The 23,266-nt window shown below is 40.2% G+C and overlaps 2 protein-coding genes, 1 long non-coding RNA gene and 1 other non-coding gene across 5 annotated transcripts; 2 read left to right on the top strand and 2 right to left on the bottom strand.

The window, feature by feature from the left end:
• Positions 1-880: 880 nt before the first annotated feature.
• On the top strand, positions 881-8,521 carry hal (histidine ammonia-lyase). Its single transcript, XM_026366301.1, is given in 21 exon segments — positions 881-1,198; positions 1,471-1,531; positions 1,772-1,799; positions 1,880-1,954; positions 2,030-2,102; positions 2,243-2,309; positions 2,400-2,437; positions 2,555-2,680; positions 2,958-3,097; positions 3,286-3,333; positions 3,783-3,930; positions 4,045-4,140; positions 5,425-5,483; positions 5,633-5,713; positions 5,829-5,894; positions 5,999-6,164; positions 6,312-6,446; positions 7,524-7,632; positions 7,761-7,830; positions 7,933-8,025; positions 8,027-8,521. Coding segments are annotated over 21 exon segments (2,007 nt in total). The 5' UTR covers positions 881-951; the 3' UTR covers positions 8,108-8,521.
• LOC113166258 lies at positions 3,750-11,077 on the bottom strand. Of its 2 annotated transcripts, none has more exons than XR_003299164.1 (4): positions 10,977-11,077; positions 9,646-9,694; positions 3,982-4,161; positions 3,750-3,889 (listed from the first exon to the last, which is right to left on the bottom strand). It is a non-coding gene; the product is annotated as an uncharacterized LOC113166258 (long non-coding RNA). The 2 variants fall into 2 exon arrangements; XR_003299165.1 differs by lacking the exon at positions 10,977-11,077 and adding an exon at positions 10,756-10,794.
• trnay-gua lies at positions 10,349-10,437 on the bottom strand. The gene is given in 2 exon segments: positions 10,349-10,384; positions 10,401-10,437. It is a non-coding gene; the product is annotated as a tRNA-Tyr (tRNA).
• Positions 11,078-15,615: 4,538 nt separating the features above from the next.
• Positions 15,616-23,219, top strand: LOC113166191 (netrin-4-like). The gene is made up of 10 exons (XM_026366182.1): positions 15,616-15,950; positions 16,151-16,707; positions 17,811-18,083; positions 18,722-18,848; positions 19,064-19,252; positions 19,956-20,163; positions 20,308-20,420; positions 20,563-20,631; positions 20,980-21,153; positions 21,542-23,219. The coding sequence occupies exons 1-10, from the start codon at positions 15,890-15,892 to the stop codon at positions 21,682-21,684; spliced, it is 1,914 nt and encodes a 637-aa protein (XP_026221967.1). The 5' UTR covers positions 15,616-15,889; the 3' UTR covers positions 21,685-23,219.
• The last annotated feature ends 47 nt before the right edge of the window (positions 23,220-23,266 follow it).

Here is a 23,266-nt window from a genome sequence, read left to right as displayed (position 1 = left end):
TCCATACACCTTACACGTATGTACAGATTGATTAATCTGTTTTTCTAGCAAAATTTCACATGCACTTCAGAAAAAAAAAAAAATCACACAACAAACGGTCGGTGTCCTTAAAATTCATACAAATAATGCACAACAATGTTGACAGATGTAGAGCCTTATTTCAGGGGCCTGATAACTACCATATTCTTAATTTTAGTCAAGGTATTTTAAATATATTGTCAATAATTTGCTCAACATTTGTTTTGTAGTGTATGATTTATTCTCTTGTGCAACAGGGTGCAGGGGTGTTGGGTGTTGTGCAACGAATCTAATCTGGAAAAGGAGAAATCTGGGATTAGGTTAGAATAACATCCTTGGTACATTGCTGACAACTGAAGTGGGATCCTCAAGAACACGTTGCCAGGTTTTACTAAAGTGGTCAACTGTTGATAGGAACCTGCTGCCGCTCTGACATGCACATGCACACAAATGGTCTAAAAGCAAGTGAAGGCACCTCTAGTAAGACAAATGCATGGTCTGAACTATTTCCAATTTATTTGCGATTACATTTCCTGTTAGGTTATTTTAGCAAACTGACTGCCACGTTACTGGTTATATAATTGACAGTGTTGGTTGTAAATGAATAGTTGGTTCGATTTTAACATTTTTAGTAAATATTCTGTCAACTAGTAGGCCTATAATAGGTCAGCGGTCAAAGTGTCCAAACTCCACATATCACGTTTCTAAGCCCATGTCTTGTGCCACTGGCGCCTTTGCGTCACGTGAACGCATTTCGGTCAATACGGTCCAAACATCTGTAACTGACCTCTAAAGGTCAGTGGTCCCGGAGGTGTGACACTAGAGAGGCGGGACTGGTGCATCTGATTGGCGGATAAACTTTCTGCGACTGGAGGTGGAACGGCGGAGAGAGGTGAGCAGCGTTCATTGCCGCTGAAGTCCCGCAGAAGCGCGATGCCTCGTTTTACAGTCCACATCCGAGATGAGTGGCTGGCAGTGCCATGCCGGGACACGACCAGCACCATCGGGTGGCTCGGACAGGAAGCTCTCAAACGTTACATCAAGAACAAACCGGACAACGGCGGCATCACTTCTGTGAAGGATACTCGTTTTGTTGTGCGCAGGTGCCAGGGTTTGGGTTTGCTGGATGCGGATGACACCATCGACGATGTACTGGAGGATAATGACTTTGTCGAGCTCGGTAATAAACGTGGACGAAAAAAATTATAAAATGTATGCATTAAAAACGGTGACATACAGAGACAGTGGAGATGTTTTAGCTCTACCTCTGCGTAATCTGTGCGTCATTGCGCGTAGTTAATCCAGTATTAATATAATACATGAAAGATAATAAACCTATTCTATCTACCAATAATATAATAATAAGTATAACAATAGTTAATTCACTCACAACAACAAAAGTTTAAAAAGAAATGAGTACCATCTTTCCTCTTTCCCCCCCTTTTCTTTCAGCTATTGAAGGAGATACCATGTCTCCTGACTTCATCCCATGCGAGCCTGGTGTTTCCCATATGTATCCTTACACCAGTGTGCCGTACTAATTATATTGGGTACAATTAAAAATAAAGAAATTTTCCATTTGTTTATGACATTACATAGTTTTCAGTTTTGAGTAACAAAGAGCTGGAATGAAAACAAATCTGTGATATATTCAATAACTTACCATGGAGTTTTATAATTTCTGTAAGAAAATGTGACAGTAAAGGGAAACACTGTGTTTTGTTGAGTGTTATCCTTAAACTATGTCAAACAGCACAGCAGCCTACAAAGAACCTGAAGAAGTAAGTGTTCACACATTTTATGAAAAATCAAAAGCATATTATAGTGGCCACTTTAGTTCAACAAGCATCTCCCTGTGCAGTATATCTCCTTGGATGGCAACAGCTTGACATCAACCGATCTGTTCAACTTAGGCAGGGGACTCTACAAGATAAAGGTAATGATGAACAAGGTGTATTTAAGTGGCATGGGATAATCTTAACATAATAATTTACTTTACCAACATTTTCAGCTAACTCCGGAGGCAGAAAGAAAGGTTGTGCAATCCAGAGAGCTTCTGGACACCATTGTCAAAGAAAACAAAGGTTAAGATACATTTTAGAATTCCTGTACATCTAAAAAGACCTTAAATGCATTGATCTTTATCTTCATCAGCTCTTGCAAAACTACAGCAGAAACTATTAAGTCTATGAATTCAGGTCTCTGTATCTCTCTCTTCTTCCAGTTGTCTATGGAATCACAACAGGTTTTGGTAAATTTGCCCGAACGGTTATTCCCGTCAGCAAACTCAAGTAAAGAAAAGTTTACTTTCTTTGTGATCTTCTGTTAGTATAAACCTTTTGTATGTGCCGAGTGATGGCTCTGCCCTTTTAATTATACAGGGAGCTGCAGGAGAACTTGGTGCGGTCACATTCAGCTGGTAATAAAACTCTCAGTAAAGCTCACATTAAAGTGCAGATCTTTAATATGTCTTGACATTTAGTGCTTTAAGGCTTTTTGCATTTAGCCATCATTGGTGTTATTTTGTGGTGTGTAGGTGTGGGAAACCCACTAAGCCCAGAGAGGACCCGCATGCTGCTTGCTCTGAGGATCAATGTTCTGGCCAAAGGGCACAGTGGAGTCTCTCTGGAAACTCTTCATGCCATGATCCAGGCCTTTAATGGTGAGCTTCAACTGCACAGGCAAGCTTCAGCCATCAGCTGCAGTTGACTGAAGTAGTTTAGCCGTTTGTCTGAGACATAAACTTCCATTGTTGTCACATCAGCCTGACACACAACATTATAGGGACTTGGATTACTATATTGTATGGGGATTGTTAAAAGCATGATTAATACATTACTAATACTAATAAGAAGATGACTCAAGTTATATTTTAAATGATCTAGTACTAGAAAACCTGTCATGCAACTAATCATCTCTAACCCATTCTGCCACTGCAGCTTCCTGCCTTTCCTTCGTCCCAGAGAAGGGAACAGTGGGTGCCAGTGGAGACCTGGCACCCCTCTCTCACTTGGCCCTGGGGTTGATGGGAGAGGGTAAAATGTGGTCCCCCAAGAGTGGATGGGCTGATGCCAAATATGTAAGATTTTTTTTTCAGAATGGTCATGACAACTTTTCCATGGCTGTAAAACAATAACTTACCTAATGCTGCAGGAAATGTGCCTTTTGCTTCTAAGAGTGAAAGGCTACAGGGTCCGGTAGGAAAATATTTGCCTTTTGATGACACTTGACCGTTTGCGTGTGTTTTCTCCTTTCATTTCTGGCCAGGTCCTAGAAGCCCATGGACTGAAGCCAATAACATTAAAACCTAAAGAGGTGATGTTTAAAACTAACAATACTCTCTAATATTTGTTTTAAAAAAGTAGGATTTAAAAGTGAAATAGAGTGTAGAATACTCCCATATTCAACCATTACTTAAAATATTTGCAGTATTCTTAAATTATCAAATGTTAAGTGTGATATTTGCAGATGATCGACTATATAGCATATAATTTCACAATGACTTATTACTACAGATACATTTAAGCATAAACTACATTTTTATGTTATAGTAGGTCGAGGTAAAAGTTATAGGTACAAACATTTTATCAGGCCATCAAATATTTTGATTATAATAAAATATTAACTGCATCTTTCAAATCAAGGAAAATAAAAAGTATATTTTAATTTGAAATGTAGTGTTGTTACCTTAAAAATTTAACTACATGTAACATTCTACAACAGCAGATCTTTGTAGCTTAAAAAGGTCTGTCTTATCCTCACAGGGCCTTGCTTTGATCAACGGGACTCAGATGATCACCTCTCTGGGGGCAGAGGCCGTGGAGCGAGCCCAGGCGATCGCCAGACAGGCAGACATCATTGCTGCTCTCACCTTGGAGGTGTTGAAGGGAACAACCAAGGCATTTGACAGTGGTAAGCACAAGCTTTAGTGTAACTAAATTATGAAACCAGATGAATATTCACCTCTAGTTTTAAGAATCCTAATTTTGTCCAGCTTCTCTCATTTTCTGGTCTCCTTCCAAATAGACATCCATTCACTGCGGCCCCACCCAGGACAGATAGAGGTGGCCCGACGCTTCTGCTCACTGCTAGACTCTGACCACCATCCATCCCAGATTGCAGGTCAGAGGACAAAACCATGTTCTAAAACAGAAAGTAAATGGTTAAGGACACATTTTGCTTGTGTATGTATGTGGGCATTAGTCCTACTGAGAATACATACAAAGAAATACTGCTAGCACTGTTTAACTGGTTTTAGAGGTGCAGCACCAAAGTAGTTAACCAGTTCTTTCAAATAGTCAGGATGGATCAAATGCAGAGGTTGCATTTGCCCACAGGGATATACACTGCCTATTCCAAAAAAAAAAAAAAAAAAGGCCCACACTCTTATATTTCATTGGACCGCCTTTGATTACGGCATTGTTTTGATATGTTTTGATCTCTGCAATGTCACAACATTTATTCACGTCCAGCGCTTCATTAATTTTTCGCCAAAATCTTGTATTGATGATGGGAGAGTTTGAGCGCTGCACAAAGTCTTCTCTAGCACACCAAAGATTCTCAATGGGGTTTAGGTCTGGACTCTGTGGTGGCCAATCCATGTGTGAAAATGATGCACCATGCTCCCTGAACCACTCTTTCACAATTTGAGCACGATAAATCCTGGCATTGTCATCTTGGAATATCCCTGTGCCAACCGGGATGAAGCAAATCCATTGATGGAATAAGCTGGTCACATAACATTGCTGAACTCGGACCTGACCAACTGCAGCAACCATAGATCATGGCACTATCCCCACAAGCACCCATCATGGCTAGTGGTGCATCATTTCACCAGTCTCTCTTCTTACCCTGATGCACCCATCACTCTAGAACAGGGTAAATCTGGACTCATCAGACCACATGATCTTCTTCCATTGTTCCCCGAGTCCATACTTTCTGCTTCCTAGCAAATTGAAGCCTTTTTTCCCCAATTAGCCTCACTGACAAGTGGTTTTCTCAAGGCTACGCCACTGTTTAGTCCCAATTCCTTGAGTTTCATTCGCTTTGTGCTTGTGGAAATGCTCTTGCTTACACTATTAAACATACACTAGCTGTGATTTCTACTGTTAATTTGTTTGATTTGATTTCACCAAACGTTTAAGTTATCGTCATCAATCATTCAAGATTTTATTTCCTACCACATTTTTTCCTTGAAGATTAAATAACGTATTGCCAGCTGAAACATAATCATCCATGCAGTAATTATCCAATGGGAGGCTCTTACCTATTTGCCTAGTTAAATCCAGGTGGTGACCTTTTTTTTTGAACAGGCAGTGTACATAAAGTACATCTCTTAGTAATACTCTGCCAACGTTGCACTCTTAAATATGTAGTATTCATTGTATGTCATCTGGTGTTTCCTAGAAAGTCACAGATTCTGTGACAGAGTCCAGGATGCCTACACCATGCGATGCTGTCCTCAGGTAGCCTTTTGAAAAGTCAATCAGTCAAATCAGACGTTTGTCCTGTCTGTACACCCTCCATTCCTGTAAAACTGTGGTGGATTGTTGTTTGTTCAATAGGACTGTATTTCTGAGAAACTGTGTTTCTGAGCATACCTTTCTTTACACAGGTTCATGGTATTGCCACCGACACAATAGCATTTGTCAAGAACATCATCAATACAGAAATTAACAGTGCAACTGACAACCCTGTATCCTTACCTGACTTGCAAAATAGAGGATAGGTTTGTTAAATTAATCGATATCTGACACCTTTTATCTCTACACCACAAATTGTTATCGTATCTTTCTTAATGTCTGCACAAGATGGTGTTTGCAGAAAGAGGTGAGACCATTTCAGGTGGCAATTTTCATGGAGAATACCCAGCTAAGGTGTGTAAATCACACACCTCTGTCCACATTATCTGAGACTCAAAACATCTTTTTGGTGTTTTCTGTTAATTATGTTCTATTAGATTGTCTTGTTCTCTCTATAGGCTCTGGACTTTTTAGCCATTGCAGTCCATGAGCTGGCCTCGATCAGCGAGAGGAGGATTGAGAGGTTGTGTAACCCTGCTCTGAGCGAGCTGCCTGCCTTCCTCGTCACAGAGGGAGGACTCAACTCTGGCTTTATGATTGCCCACTGTACTGCAGCGGCACTGGGTTAGTGTGCAAACACATAGAAATTAAATAGGTTTTAATAATGAGTATAGGTTTCACCCTTAAGGTAAAACCACATTTTATTATATTCCTGTATTATGTCACATTTTAGAAGATAATTTACTAAGAACTTGTTTGTGTTATGTCTAGTTTCAGAAAATAAAGTTTTGTGTCATCCATCTTCTGTGGACTCCTTGTCCACCAGTGCAGCGACAGAGGACCATGTTTCCATGGGAGGCTGGGCCGCTAGGAAGGCCCTGAGAGTCATAGAGCATGTCGAGCAAGGTAAGTCCCTTTTTCCATGTGCTAGTATTATCATCACAGTTCAGATTAGCGTAACTGTTTATTTCAGACACCCAGACAATCCACTTAATCAACTAGTGCTTGGTTTGTAATTTAGGTACTGCATGTAGACCTCAGCAAAAACGCTTTGTGTTCACACTAAATAATTAACCGTCAATAAATGTGATAGTTAAATAGCTATCATAAACATAATCTGCTAAAAAAAATGTATTAGTGTACAAAACTAGTATGAGTATTTAATCTATCTGCTTAAATCACCTAATTTTACATGAGCCTTCGAACCAATGACATCTTGGTGCTTCTGCCACAAAAAAGGGCAAAGGTAACAGAGTTGAAAATCTTGTCAGTGCACACTAACCACCAACCAAAACCTGATCAAACATTTGCATAGTTGGATATCAGAGCTCGCTGAGTGGATTTGCAGTGGTTAACCATAAAGCTTCAAGTTAAAAATAAATACATAGCTAAATATGTGACTGAGGTTAAATTTCTACAGTTTGTGGGAAAAAAATATTCACAAGACAAGATACAATAATATACAACAATTGAAACGAATTACAGGAAATTAAGAAGGATTTAGAGAGATGGGAGATTTTATCCCTGACCAAAGTAGAAAAAGTAAAAATGAATAAAGAATGAATATTTTGCCAAGTCTATGGTTTCTGTTTCTGTGATTGCTTATTATGGTCCCTGGCTTACCTTTTAAACAAAATTATGGTGAGATTTTTATGGCAATGTAAGAAAGTAAGAATCAAATATAAGCTATTACTTTTCCTAAAAAGTAAGAGAGCATTGAATTTGCCCAATTTGAGGAACTATTACTTGGCATCCCAAATTAGAGCAGTAATTTTGTGGCTAACCAATGATATGGATGCAGTTTGTTTGGAGATGGATACAACTGGAATCATTGAATTTTTACGACTGTAATGGTGGAGAGGAGCTTAACACTGATAATGAATCGATAGCGTTCACAATAAGTGTGTGTATACATCTCTGTGTAACAGTAAATCAGTTTGAATATTGTGCATTTTGATTAATCTTGATGTTTTCTGTGACTAGTTCTTGCTATAGAGCTGTTGGCAGCCTGTCAGGGTATCGAGTTCCTGCGCCCACTTCGTACCACCACTCCACTGGAGAAGGTCTACGACCTTGTGCGCAGTGTGGTTAAGTAAGTCAAACAGATGTGGCAAGGGTACAAAACTTTCAGTTCACTGAAATCATGGACAGGATAGTTAATATTTATCCAGTCTAACACAAATGATTGTCTCTGACTCAATACTTTTCTGTCTGTTACAGACCGTGGATTAAAGACAGATTCATGTCTCCAGATATTGAAGCTGTTCACCGTCTCATAATTGACCAGAAGGCAAGTGCCGACCCTCACCCTTAAAATGTGCTAATGGACCACGTAAGCTCCACAGTGTAGGAACTGCAGCTTAAAAATTGCATGTTTATCTTTTCAACTCAGGTGTGGAACGTGGCCAAGCCATACATTGACAAGTATCAGTCGGAGTACATCCCTGAGTCTCGCCCCGTCTCTCCTACCGCCTTCTCCCTGGAATCACCTGCATCACCAAGGAAGCGAGTTCGCCACGAGTGAATGTCTCTGTGCATGTCTCCTCCACTTCCCCCCTTTTTTGTAATAACAAAAAGATTCATTTATAGACACTCTTGTGAATTTAATGAAAGCCAACCAAAACCCTGTAAGATTTTTCACCCTGTAGACTAAATTTACATTTAAATTTTGAACATTAAAGTGTTTAATACTTGATATGTTGGTAATTTAAGAACTGGATATACTACTGTTCATGTTCAGCCAGTGTCCACTTTAAATCTGTAGAAAATGTAATGTAATCCAACACACAGTACCTGCTCAGTCATTCATTTTTCTTTCACAAAAGATAATGTCCAGTTTTATCTGGCGCTGTCAGAGAGGTACTGATTAACTATCAAATCACATTTTATATCCCAGAGGTTCCACATTTGCCTCGCTGGGTTTTACAATCTGTACAATAAGTTTCATTTTAGGTGTGCTTAATAAAGTTCACGTCCATTTCTTTAGTAATTTCTGGGTGTTTCTATCCTGCTCTGCACCACTGTACTGAGCTGTTTTCATCTAAACTAAATGTTGTCCCTTTGGAATGTGCCTAATTTAGTTTATTTTGCCATATAACTACCTCAGCCACTGTACCATTTTCATATCAAATCTTTTTACTGATGAAGCATAAACATTTCTTTCTTAAATGACTGTCATCTATACACTTTTCCAACTTGGTCAACTCAACAATAAATGTTTTTAAAGCTGCCTTCTTTAACATTTAACATACTGATGTACTCCTTTCTCTCAGATCACTATTCCTCCTGATATTTCTGTACATACAGTGAATGTTTGTGGTTCCTAGAAGTTAATCTACCTCATGACAAACAAACTGTTTCTGGTTGAAGTGGTAGTACAGAAATGATATGAAGTATTCAGAGCATTGTAGCAGCAGTACTGACAGTAGTTAAAACAGCAGTAGTGACAGAATCTCCTTGTGTCCCTAAGATATATACAAAACTCCTTAAATAACACATTTTAATGCACAACATCGTAAAGCTGCTATATGTCAGATAGCGATAATAAAAAACTTGTTTTGTTTTCATAAGCGTTAAAGGCAACCTCTGATTATAATATAAACAATAACACCATCTACTAAATAAATGATACATTCTAAGTTTGTGCTTTAGTATGTGAAGTGCGCTGTTATGAGTAGAGCTGTAGCTAATGTAATATACCAAATTTTGAAAAATTATAATTTACCCAAAGTCCAGCTGACATAAACCCAAATACAGTTGCTATTGTCTGACATAGAAGTATTAAGTATTAAATCTTCATAACTGAGAAGCTGGAACCAACAAATTAAACAGAGTTCTCTGTAAAATATCAAAATAGCTTGAATTATCAGTGTTGAATTTAACAAATATGCTTAGAAATGAAATAGCAAACTATCAGAAAATATGTCACTATACTATACTAATGCTATGAATTCCAGCTAGTGGTCAAATGGTCCACACAGTGTAAACATAAATGATGGCTTAGGTTTCAACCTAACCATTGCACAAGCTTTTATTCTTTATATGTGCTGAACTTTAAAAACGTTAGTTTAACAGAAGCCAACTAGTGCAGTTAAACAACACCTACCAATCGAGCCTGAAAAGCCACTCTGCCACCGTGACGTATAAGGAAAAGCCTGAGGACGATAAAATTGTACGTTACAAACCGAGGCAGGCAGCTTGTCAAATATTTAAAGATTACACAAACAAACATGGAGACAAAATAAAAGAAAAAGCTGGGATAATGAAAATAAAAACCGAATGCAATGATTTGCATTGCAAGGCTCATTACACGCTGTCTGCAGCCCAGACCTGTCACTTATTGAAAACCTGTGGTACATTATGAAGTGAAAAATAAAACAGTGTTCCTGCACTGTTTACATTTTTACACAGTATCCCAGTTTCTATTTTTAGGATCTGAATAGGTTTATTCAAAATGTCAAACCAAGCCTGCTGTTGCTTCATAACATTCATCCTAATCAATACACAAACAACTGTATGTAGGCTCAAAACAACAAACAGCATCAGGTATGATCATAAACCATTTAAAACTCAGTAATACAGAAAAAGCTGTATGAAGTTTAAAACAACAAACAGCATCAGGTATGATCATAAACCATTTAAAACTAAGTGTCACGTTTATGGTTAAACAAAGAAGGAACAGAAAACGTAACGTTTTAACTTTACGGTCGTAAATGTTCCTGTTGATGGGACAACATGTAACGTGTCTGCAGGAATGACACAGATGCTGCAGAGCTGAAGTTGTTTAGAAGAAATAAAAAACACGTGTCTCCTTCGAGCCGGATTCGAACCAGCGACCTAAGGATTTCAGCCGAGCTGCCTCTACAGTCCTCCGCTCTACCAACTGAGCTATCGAAGGGACGATACACATGGTCTTCCCAGTGATATATTCAAAGTATATAACACTACAGATGTTTAACTATACCGATGTAACAGCTGAACTAGTTAGCATAACGTAAATGGGGCCGAATGCTAACACTTAGCTAACTTTAGCTAATTAAGCAGCTAGCTAACTAGCTCCTCCAATGAATTAGCTTCGCATTAAATCAACATTAAAGTTGACAAAACCTCAACTGAAACTGTGTTTGACGGAATAAACTGATTCTAGGTCGATATGGTTTTAAACAAAATCCCTAAAACCATTTAAACTGAGTGAAAACGTCAAAGCTTACGCTACCTTTTGGCTAAGACAGCCTGTAAGCTAAGCTAGCTCCTCCTCCTGAGGTAAACCTGCACACAGCGTTGCAGAGAATAGACTTGAAACATTTTGTAGTTATTGTTTTTAAATAGGTGGATTAACAAAACACTTTCGACTCGTTTCATGTCCACTGTAAGATATTTAATGCTGCTCTATGGATCTAAAACCCATTTAATAATCGACCTGACAGCTCTGCTCACCTGTTGACGCCTTACAAAATAAAAGCCAGTAGACACAGGAACAGCTGTGGGTCTCATTAGTGAAACGCTGCTGGATCTGTGTTACATGCTCTTGTCGCCTGGGTTGTCTCATTTTTATAATCTGTATTGTGTATTTATTTCACATTCTTTAACCCCATTGAGTAACATTGGATGTGCATCAATCCTTTTTCAAAATAAATCCAATTCTAACCACTAGACGGCAACATTGCCTCATTTTAAGAAATTAAAAGCTTTAGTCAACAATCCTGAAGTATGGGAGCTAATTAGTTTATTGTAAAAATGCTGCTGTTAGAAAAAAAATGAATAAAAAAAAATTGAGTTTTATACCAGTACACCTCGACGCTCATAGGTATAAGCTATAACAAGGCACAGTAAATCATACAATACGATTCTAATGAAAACTTACTGTGGATAAGATAAGATAAGAGAAACTTTATTGTCATTGCAACATCGTACAACGAGATTAAGGATGATGTTTATCCAAAAATGATTCTTTCCACATATACAGTATTTTCTATATGGGTTTGAGCATCAGGACATTAAGTATTTAGCATTTAATAGTGTGTATTGAGAGGTTTCATCTGTGTATATCACAGTCTCTGCACTTTCATGTCCTATTGACAGATACCAATAGCCTGTCATTACTCGTATTGTTATTGATTCTCCGTTTTATTAATTGTGAAAACTGCACTTCTACATATTGGGTTGCATATTGTGCCCCAAGCCACTCTCAATAAACCTTTATTGTATAATCACAAAATAGGGAAAGAAGTGTAATTTAAGAAGATCATTCAATATCATTAACATAAAAATGAAACCTAGAAACATATCTTCACATGTTCATGTTTTGTCTTCTAACATCCCGGCTCCCAAACTGTAAATCATCATTTTATTTTATGTTATTTTTTTACTACTATTTCACTACATTTTAGGGAGATTCTTGTACTGCAGGGCATTTACATGTTTACATGTTATGTTCAATAAAAATATGAAAACATATAACGTTTGTGTACTATTATTTTCAGCAGACTGTGTTTTTGTATTGTTGTGAGTTAGATGAAGATCAGAGCACATTTTATGACCAATTCATGCAAAACTCCACGTAATCCCAAAGGGTTCACATACTTTTTCTTGCCACTGTATTTAAAATAATTCTCATTAGTTTCTCATCAACGGAGGGCTACATCAAAATGTGACTTACCTAACCATTTCACAGTGTATTATCTGGAGTTTTTTATACTTTCATACACAGAAATAACATAAACATATCATAATAAATTATTTCAGTCAGCTTTATTAAAGACTGGTGATGATGAATATGACCTGCTGTCAGGCTGCTCTCTGTACATCTTCACTCATCCAAAATTAAGACGTCCATCTTGCCCTGACCTGTCTGACAGCAAGGCAACATGTTACATGTTAAGTAGAACAAGGTCACGCTGATGGTGAGGCAGCAGACATTCCTCTCATAACACAGGCACCAATGCCTAGATTTTCTCCATCCTTTACTGAGATTATCATCCTGTCTGCCCCTCAACCGAGCACCCAGAGAGAGCTATTTAACCCCTTCTCCCTAACCCCTACCTCATCCCCTAAGGTATAAGTTTGTAGGTTGGATCTTCAAGACATCAATCAGGCATGGTAATAGACGGCTTCTCAACACAAACACAATGGTTATCCTACATCTAATGCCAACTTTCAAACAATTTATGGCTTATTGCACTGTTCTCCTCACAGAAGTGTGTTTCAACTCAACAATTACAACACCTAAATGACACAGTATAGATGCAATTGCATACAGAAAATATTTTAGTGTTGCTCCAAAGCACACAGCCAGGCTATGACCATTTTAAATGGAGACAACTTCAGTGTTTGTAAATGGAACAACCTATTCAAGATCTTGCTTTGGTGTCACTTAATGACTGTTACACAATAAAGACCACAAACGCTCTTAAAGATACTGTAGCACCCTAAGACCTTCTGTGATTCACATCTAAATCCTGTTTCCAAGTCCTGCAGAATTCTTTGTAGTGTAAGTGTAGCATTGGAAGTTAGTCAACAACAAATGACTTCCCAAAAGTTAGTTACAAGAAATAAGATAAGGTGATAATCAGTGTCAACTAACCTACAATCATTTTGTTATCTGAACACAAATAAAATAAAAGTGTTTTTCCCGTACTATGTTGAGCATTAATTTTCTAGGTGTGTTTTCATGCTGCGAGAAGAGCTTCCACTTTTTTCTTAAATATATGTATATACAGTGTAATGTGTCAGTATCTCCTCTTCCAGTGTAAATGATGCAGTTTCTTTTTTCTGCTTTCCTTTTTTCCATTTTACAGATGACATGACACAAGTAGACTCCAGCCCTCGGTGAGTGCCCTCACATGACACTAAAAAATGAAAAAGGGGCATAACCTCCTGCCTGACTTTTATGAAGGTGAAAATCTCCCAGTTCCTCTGTTGCTGTGTTCATACTTGCTCTTAATTCAGGCTTGTGCTCAGTCATCTGTTCAGTTGCTTCCTGTGCAATGAGAGACTGTGTCAAAAGGTGATGTCAAATATTGTATAAACATCCAGAAATATCTGGATGGAGGAGTACCAAGGGGAATGTGAGTGGGGAGGGTTAAAGGAAGAATGTGCTTAACATCAGGGGTCTTATTGTCATTATAATGGGAATACCTAATAGCGTTAATACCAAGTGAGTTACATCATGGGAAATAGGACAAATATTTACATGACGCAGACCTTTGTTTCATTTTTCTGTCATTACAGATTAAACCATCGGATGAACAGTGGTTGAGGCCAATGTTATGGCTAGGCTCAAGCAGACCGATGTGGAAGTGGTAAAGAGGGTGCCTTCAGTTTAATACTGAGCCTTTGGGCAAGGTACCTGCTCTCCTTGCCTGAAGCACGTCTGGTTTTCTGTCTAGCTTTTACAGAAGAGTAGACAGATTACTTACAAGGGTTGAGACGCTCCAGTGAGCTGAAGGTACTAGGTGACATGGTAACATGATGGGGGAGGGAACCATATCCTTTTACAGTCTGGAAATAAAGCGGGCCAGCAGAGGTGGAACGGCCTCATCGTCTGTCGTCTTATTGGGCCATTAGATGATGAGACCACAGCAGCGCTACTGGCTGTGGAGGTTCAGCACCAGGCTGCAGGGTGGTAATTTAACACAAGGAGGAGCATTTCTGACTGCACTGTAATAGCTGACCTAAAATTCATAACTGTATTTATCTTCTGTATTCCTAGATGGATACATCCTTTGCCTGATCTAGTTGTTGACGAGTAAGAAAACAAGCATTTTTTCTTGAGTACGCTTTAAGTGATATGACTGACTTGTATTCATGTTGTGTACCAAAACAACCCACAGCTGGAATTAAAGCGGGTAAATGGGGTTTGTTTGTAATGTGCGTTGCTTTCATCCTGCCAGGGGAATACAACACAGACTGGCCAGGATTAGACATCCTTCCTGCACCATTTTTCATGTTTGACTCGTGGGATTCGAGGCTCGAAAAACATGCAAGTGTACAAAGAGAACAGCTCACAGTACACCACCACTTGCCCTGGCAGATCATCTGGAAACAACTCAAATAGCCCATGCAAATCTAAAAACACACAGACATAAACCATATTCCCTGAAGAGGCTGTCACTGTGATGAGAGTCACAGTATTTCAGGAATGTTTTGAACCGTCACGGTCAGGATACCTAAGGGAAGAGACTGAGAATGCTCCGTCTTCCCCTTTTAACATACATGCACAGGTATGAACTGATGATTCATATGACAGGGCACAGTCACAGTGAGAACATATTATCCTGACCTCATGTATTCACAGGTTTGGTGTCTACACTCAATAACATTGTTCCCTTTTATCTTCAGTGAAGAGCCGTTTCTGTCTTCATTCATTTTCTATCCATACTTTCAAGACTTTTCTTGGTATCAAATGAGAATGTTAACCACAGGGAAAGCTGCATGTAGTATCATAAACCAGTGTTTTTTCTTGAAACATCCATGTTGAATCTGTCAGGTGACGTCAAAGTAAAAGAAAATGGTGTGCAACTGGATCATTATTGGGGTCAAGGGTTGTGCGACCCCTCGGGTCCATGGCTGTTGTCTGTCTGATGAGTCAGGCAAAGTGTGGTTAATGAGGGCCACTTAGAAATAAGTGGTGATATGTGGCAGGAATGCTGCACAATGACACCCCTGTCTGTCAGTGCTCGAGCGCCTGGGTGGTTTGTGAAGCCCATCTAAACGTCTCAGTCATTGTTTTTGACCAGTGATTTTCTACTTAAAACCCGATTGCAACCAACTTCTTATATTATGGGTGCTTATTGAGGAGGACAACAAATGTGTGAGATGGATGATTGATAGTGTAAAAGTATGACATTCATTTTCAGAGGTAGTAAAAACATCTCAGCGTTTCTAAACATATTAAAATTCAGTATATGTCAAAAAGTGTGCCAGAAATGAGTTCCTTTTTACTTTTTGAATAACTCTATGTCTGATTTTAGGAATGAGAGTGGGAGGGGTCTGAGATAGGACCAGGAGAGGGCGGTGCTAACCTCTTCATATTCCCAACTGTCAATGAAGTGTCCACAGCAAAGCTGAACTCACATGTGCGTAGGATGAAAAAAACATTAAGGATCATAACTGCAGAGCTCTCAGATCATACAAGTTCAGTTTTAATGGGATATTTCTACATAAAGACAGAAGAAAATATGATTCAATTTCAATGTTTTGTTTCTTAATGTCTGCGTCGTAAAGGTTTGCAGTTTATTTAGTGTTAAATGGATCATTAACAACAGAATACCTTTTGTATGAGGCCGTGGAAGGGTTTTACAGAATAGGATATGACAGGTGGCTTTATGTAGAAGCATAACTCCTTCAGGATGAGCCTCTGGACTTTACTCGTCATTATTCCTGTGTGCGCATCCTCTCCTCTTCTAGCCGGTGAGTTTGAACTCCTGTGATTGAGACTTTTACGCACGCACTTCACGAAGATGTGAGGGAACAGGCTTAAACAACCACTTTGGTGAAGGCACATCCACACGGGGAAGCGAAAATCTAACCTGACACCTTAGCAGTAAACTGGTGACTTACTTTGCCGGTTGTTTTTAATCTTCATTAACTAACCAACCTTCTCTTACCAGATTCATCTAAAAGCAGGGATCCCGCTGTTCAGAGCCGCTGTTTCGGCCGAGCCTGTAACCCCCAGATGGGTAATTTGGCCCAGGGCAGAGTGTTGAGAACCCAGTCGGTGTGCGGGTCCAACTCCTCGGAGACCTTCTGCTTCTACAAACAGATGTCTGCGCCCCGCGGTAAGGAGTCCTGCTCGGGGGCTAAATGCACCAAGTGCAGCTCTGCCATCCCCAGTCAGGCGCACCCTCCCTCTGCCATGAGCGACTCCTCGTTCCGCTACCCCGACACATGGTGGCAGTCTGCGGAGGGGGTGAAGGAGGAGAAGCTCCAGCTGGACCTGGAGACTGAGTTCCTCTTTACCCATCTCATCCTGGTCTTCCGCTCCCCCCGCCCCGCTGCCATGGTGCTGGAGCGCTCTCAGGATCACGGGCGCACATGGAAGACCCTCAGATATTTTGCAAAGGACTGTGAGCAGGTGTTTGGCCTGGCAGAGGGGTCACCTGTCGGGGAGAGCGGGGCAACTTGTACCTCCAAGTATTCAGGAGCTTTTCCTTGTAGCAGAGGAGAGGTGAGTACAGTGTCAGGTCTAAAATAATCCTGTGGTGACGGGTGGTTTTGACAGTGTGGCAAATAGAAATACAAGTCCCCTACTGTACAGGTACATGAGACCAGAAAGTAAAATCTAATATTTATATTATAGCATCCCATAAAATCTGAATAATGTAGAACCACTTTCTATAGTCGTAACCTCCACAAAATAAAACTACAATATTCCACTTGTTCAGGGCAAGAAAGCAGTAACATCTGAGGAGAGAAGGATGCTTAAAGCTCAGATGAAGCTTTAATGGACATACAGATTTCTGCTTTTAATGTAATTTAGTTTCTAAGGTCCGCAAGTGACCACATCACATGCAGCCAGACATGCCCCCAGCACTTTGTAGCTAACCCTCGCCATCTGCTCTGCTCTTGCTGTCCATTTATTGGCATCAGTCAGTGCACTATAAGCTGATATCACACAAACCACTGAACAAACAGTTGACCAAGCTTTGTAAACTGATGTGTTGTGGGAGACCCACCTAAGCCACAAACTGCTTTGACACGCACTGAAAGAATATCAATGTTCACTTTTACCTCTGATGTTCAGCATTTTGCATTTTTCGGATCTGCTTTGTCATCACAGGGAGGATCTAGTCATGGTTAATTCATGAGCAGACCATTCAATCACACAGATGGCAAGAGATACAGACTCTCACTAGCCAGTAAAGATTTGTTTTGCTCCAAAGTGCCTCAGATCACATTGGGAGGTTTTGACTGATCTCATAATTGCAGTGTATTTGCAGCAAGTATGTGCCTTGCTACAGTATGTCAGCTCTCTTGTGTAAGCCCCTCACCCATTATAATTAGTATCTCAGTTGTGCAACACTTAAAAACGTCTCCAAAAAGCTGTGTGAAAGTGAAAAGGGTTACCTTGGTGTACGTTTTCATACTAGGCAGAGTAGATGTGTCTGAAAGGACATTGGAGCTTTTTATATATTTATATTCTACATCATTTATGTTTTCTTAATGGTCTGTTAGTGTTTCTAAAATGCATTTTTCACCTGTTGTTTACAAGTTTACAAGTGGATTAACACTATGTTCACTGCTGAGACCATCTTCTACTATCATTTCCAGGTGATCTACCGAGCTCTGTCTCCCTGGCTCTCAGTGGACCCCTATGGACAAGCTGCTCAGAACCAGCTCATGATCACCAATCTGAGAGTCCGTCTACTTCAGCTCCAGTCGTGTCCCTGCCAGGCTAAACATCCTGGTACTGTTGTTCTCCCGACAGACTATTATGCCATATATGATTTTATTGTTAAAGGCAGTTGCCTTTGCAATGGACATGCTGACCACTGTGTTCCAGCCAGAGGCTACCAACCAAGCCAACAGAAGACCAGCAACATGGTGAGTGATTTTGAGCAGGACTCTGTGGACATACAGCTTCTAGGTACAGTACATGATAATCTGCCAAAAGAGACGCTTGTACAGTTTGTTCTGTTGTGACAGAAATTGTTCAGATGTGTCTTGCTGCTTGCCGATGGTTTCTGTTTGTCTCCATTTTTGTTTATGTGCTGAGACGGGGGATGGATGGTTTGGGATTTATTTTCCCACCACTCCCTTGTTACTCAGCTGTACACTGGTATGTGCTGCTGAAGCTGAAGGCTGAAGTGAAGACTGGATATTAGGCCACAACTTTACCTACCATTATAGGGATTTAAGTATGTGGAAACCTTAATTATGGTATTCAGCCTAATGCTATAACAACCCATAGTCTCTATCATGTTATTGTCTTTAGTGTAAATGGAGAACTGAAGTACTAATTTAATTCCAATGTGGCCAAAGGAGGTTATAACAAGTTACACAGGCAGCAATAAGCTGCATAGTGTGTATACACACACACACACACACACACACACACACACACACACACACACACACACACACACACACACACACACACAGACACAGTATATATATAGTTTGTTCCAGTAGACAGCTACAAGACAAAATAATTAATTTTCTGTTTTGTGTTTTCCTGGCAGGTCCATGGCAAGTGTGTTTGCCGACACAATACAGCCGGCGACCACTGTGAGCATTGTGCACCTCTCTACAATGACCAACCCTGGCAGGCTGCCAATGGCATCACAGGGACACCACATGAGTGTCAGAGTGAGTCATGAGGCAAGAGAGTAGGACACACTCCAAACTGAATTTAATGTTATAAATCACATGTAACCCCTTTAGAGGTTCATGAATAATGAATATCAGAGTACTTCCTATTATATGTCAGCTACTGCATGTGTCGCCACTGCTACTTTATCAGTAGGGAAAGGGAAACATATCAAAACATATTTATTTGGTTTCCAATGTCTATCTAAATGCAGAGTGCAAGTGTAACCACCATGCCAAGAGTTGTCACTTCAGTCGTGGATTATGGCTAGCGACAGGACGGCGGAGTGGGGGCGTGTGTGATGACTGTCTCCACAACACAGAGGGCCGTCACTGTCAGAACTGTAAGAAAGGCTTCTTCAGAGACCCCAGTCGTCCAAAAACTGCACCTGACTCCTGCAAACGTAAGGCCCTTTATTCTCGTTTTCATTCAAGTGTCTTTCTTTCCATCAAACCTTTCCTGGGTGAATGTCAGCTAAAAACTTCAATTAAGAGAAGCATCTTTTGATAATGAAGATTTGATTGTTTTGACCCTCCAGACTAAAGCAGATCGATCTCTTTGGAGAGTTTATGTTCAGCTAGAATTATTTATACTCCACTGGACTTCACTCCAGTAGAGCAGCAGGAGTGACAGAGACCGTTACTGTTTTGGACTGTAATGGCAAACAATGGAGAAATTTCCCATGGTCCATGTGAGCACATTTTTCCCATTCTTGGCCTTTCCTCCCAACAGGCATGCTGCAGAATTTTTAGAAACAAACATGCCCTTTTTGGAAACGGATGAAGCTAGTCTGTAACAAAAGTCAATCTGTCGTCACAAGGGACCATCAGGCACAGAATGTGACTGAGTAGGGAGGGAGGGATTTACTGTTTACTTTTGCTGCAGCTGCTTGAAGCATGTTGGGTTTATAATCCCAGCTTGCCGCTTGTTACAGGAGCATGATAAAATGCATTTAATTTCATGCTACCAAGGGAAATCTTCTGCGAGAAAGAAACTAAATATGTTTGTTTTTGCTTCCACGAGTGTGTTTGCACGAAAGGCACGTTGTTTAGTGACGGGGATGTTAACATGCAGACCTCTTGTTCTGTCACCTCTCTCCTCTGCAGCCTGTTCCTGCCACCCCGTAGGCTCTGTCCTCTCAGGTGGTAGCACTCTCTGTAATCCTAACAGTGGGGAGTGCACTTGTAAACCTGGTGTCGGAGGCTCCCGTTGTGACCGCTGCATGATGGGATACTGGGGGCTTTATGAATATGGCTGTCATCCATGTGACTGTTCATCAGACTGTGACCCCTACACTGGCGACTGCATTTCAGGGTGAGAGCTAAGACCTGGCAATATGCACTACCCAAATAAATAAATAAATGTTTCAGTGATGTATGGTATAGGGTAGAGTGCATTCTGGATTATTAACACCAAGTGGAGCCCTGCCTCTGACTGGTTTTTACCTCTGCGGCACAGCTCAGATGTGGAGGTCTTCTATACAGCCACTGGCCACATGGGACACAGCAGCAATAATAGTGAGATGGCACTCTTTAGGGTAGAGGAGCATTTCTCTGCACTGCACCACTCTGGTGAGTCACAGGTCATATACTTCATACAAAGCTCACTCATCAACACCATATAGATAAAAATGCAGCAGTTTTCCTCTTGAAATCTGTATATTATGATGAAACGATTTATATTTATCATACTGATCATATTTAATTTTTCCAGAGAAATGTGACTGTGTCGATGTGGCTCTTGGCAGCTCCAAACTCTTCTGCGCTGCGGAGTATGACTATGGTAAGACGGACTGGGCAAGGAAATGGATTCAGTATTGTGTGAGCCAATCATCAGAGTCACGACGGTGACAATGATGGAGAGAATAATGTCCGGGGAAACCCATAACCCACCAGACTGGTCTATTATAAAATTACAAAATTTAAATGCCCCTGACTATTAACTGACATCTTGCGTCATGTAAACAAAACTATTGGATGTAATTTGATGTGTAAGATTGCTGTTTCATTAAACTTTATAAATACATTTTTTAAATAGTTTTTAGTAGTCTTTAATTAGTAGTGATACATTATCATAGTTGTTAGGCTATTTTTCCACAGTGTTAATGTGTTAAATGTGTTGTCTTGGCAGTGCTGGTGGTGAAGGTGATGTCAGCTCATGATAAAGGCTCCCATGCAGAGGTGGAGGTCAAAGTCAAGAAAGTCTTGTACCAAAACCCTCATATGAAGATCCAGAGGGGAAGCATCGCCCTTTACCCAGAGTCCTGGACTGTCCGAGGCTGTACCTGTCCCATCCTCAACCCAGGTCAGCTGCAGCCAGTTCCAATGTGAAACTTTATTGCTCATGATGCAGAAACCTATTATTAGTGTCCAGTCAACAATCTGCCAGCTTTGTGCTGAAGAATCTTTGTCACTGCTCACTGAAGCTTTGAGCCGGTGCCAACATGCTTACATCACTCATTTATACTGGACATTTACAGCTTAAGAATTACACCCACCTCTTTGTTGTGAGACTATTTAACATCTAAGACTTTCAAAATTATAATTTCTGGTAACGATAACTCAGTTTAACCGTTTGATAATAGTTATATAACAATGACTCTTTTTATGCAGGTTTTTTTCCACTGTAGATTTTCTTCTGTGTATTTCAATGACTTGAAATTCACTGATGCTCTGCTCTGCCTTCTCTCCAGGATCTGAGTATGTAGTGGCCAGTTATGAAGATTGGAAAAGCAGCAGACTAATCGTCAATACCAAGAGCTTTGTTAAACCATGGAAGTCAAGCCTGGGACGCAAACTCCTTCATATCCTCAGGAGAGACTGTGGCCGCCGCTAGGACGGGGGGATGGGAGAGTTGGAGGATCAAGTGTGACATACAGCTAATGTGTTAGTTGGGTGAAGTAATAGATAGATATTAATGGAAGGCATGGACATAGAAAGTGTTTGGATTCGGCATTGTATGGACACTAAAGTGAAAGCAAAAACAATGCCCACTACAGGGATTTCAGTTACTTTGTTTTTGAAAGTGGACTGCCACAAAAAAATCATAAAGCTTCAAGGCTGTGGTTGTTTCTAAAGCTGGGTTAGAGAAAAGCCGGCACTGTAAGCAGATACCTTCAAACATAACAGTCACTTAAGGATCAAAGAGAACAAAACAAGCCAAAAAGACTTTCATCCGGACAAAACTGATGTCGGAATTTCTTGTGTTATGATATGTGCCTCAGGTCATAATTCTTTCCAGATTATTACAGAGTAACAAGGACTGCATGTTAAATATCCAATTATGCTTTATTTCCTGGCCGAAGTTGCTGTTATAGGTGATGAGCCAAAACACAGTCACGTCCTACTGTATCTATTTCAGTGAGTGTTTACTTCATTCTCGCAAGGGTTCAGCTATGCATTTTTGTCTCACAGATATTTAGGGTGATAAAGCACGAGTGAGTCAAGATCAGAGTGTGTGTCAGCGTGGATATGTGAGTATGCTCAATGTCCTTGATAGCGAGTCGGGGACTTTGGAAGTCAGAACAAGAAACTCCTGGTTGAGAAGAGTGGATGATAAAAAACTTTAAAGGAATCAAGCAGCTTAAACAACAGCTCTGCTTTCATCCGCCACACTCACCCACCTGCTGTCTAACTCCACTCCATCCTCTGTGGTCAGCGGTTCATACAACCGGCTTTGCAACTGGATCAGTTGCAAAAGTGGATCATTGTCAGGTTGCTTAGGTCAGACTCGGCTGTGTGAAGACTTTCTGTCATCCTCCTGCTTTCATATAAGGAGGATTCCCTTGTCTCTCTATAACTGACCCCGGGAGAGTCAGTGTGTGTTCATGAGCACATTAACATGTGTTTCTCCTTTTGGCCTGTGACTCCTGCTGCCTCAAAATAAATATGTATTAAAAGCCTGGGTACTCATTGACAGGCCATTTTTGAGCCAGGCCAAGTTAAGAATAGGCCTGCTCTGCAGGAGAAGGACAAACTGTGTGAGGAGACATGGTGCATTCTTCAGCCGTGACATCACTGCCCATGTCCTTGTTGCAAAGACTTTACCAAAATAAGGGAAAACGTGCTGGAAACGTCTTGTAAAGGACAAAGTCGAGATTTAGGGTGAATGTACTCTGCCAACATTGTGATTTGTGTAATGATATTTGTGTTCTGTATGTAATGTGTTGCATCTAATCTGCATAAAATACACAAGTGTGCTCATTTTAAATGCTTCTGGGAAAACTCTTTTTCATTCCATATTCAGATTATACCTATGCATAACGCTCTATTATGTTTTAGCACTGCCCTCCTTTGGTTGAAAGAGAGAAATACACCTACATCATCTGATATTCGTACACTATATAAATAAGTAAGCATCTTTTCACGCAAGAACAATTTATTTCTTGTAAAAACTGCATCTAATTAAAAGCAAATAA

The sequence above is a fragment of the Anabas testudineus genome, chromosome 6 (assembly GCF_900324465.2).
Source record: "Anabas testudineus chromosome 6, fAnaTes1.2, whole genome shotgun sequence".
In the NCBI taxonomy this organism is placed as follows: domain Eukaryota; kingdom Metazoa; phylum Chordata; class Actinopteri; order Anabantiformes; family Anabantidae; genus Anabas; species Anabas testudineus.
Note: the sequence above shows the minus strand (reverse complement) of the source record. Positions and strands in the feature narration are given on the sequence as shown.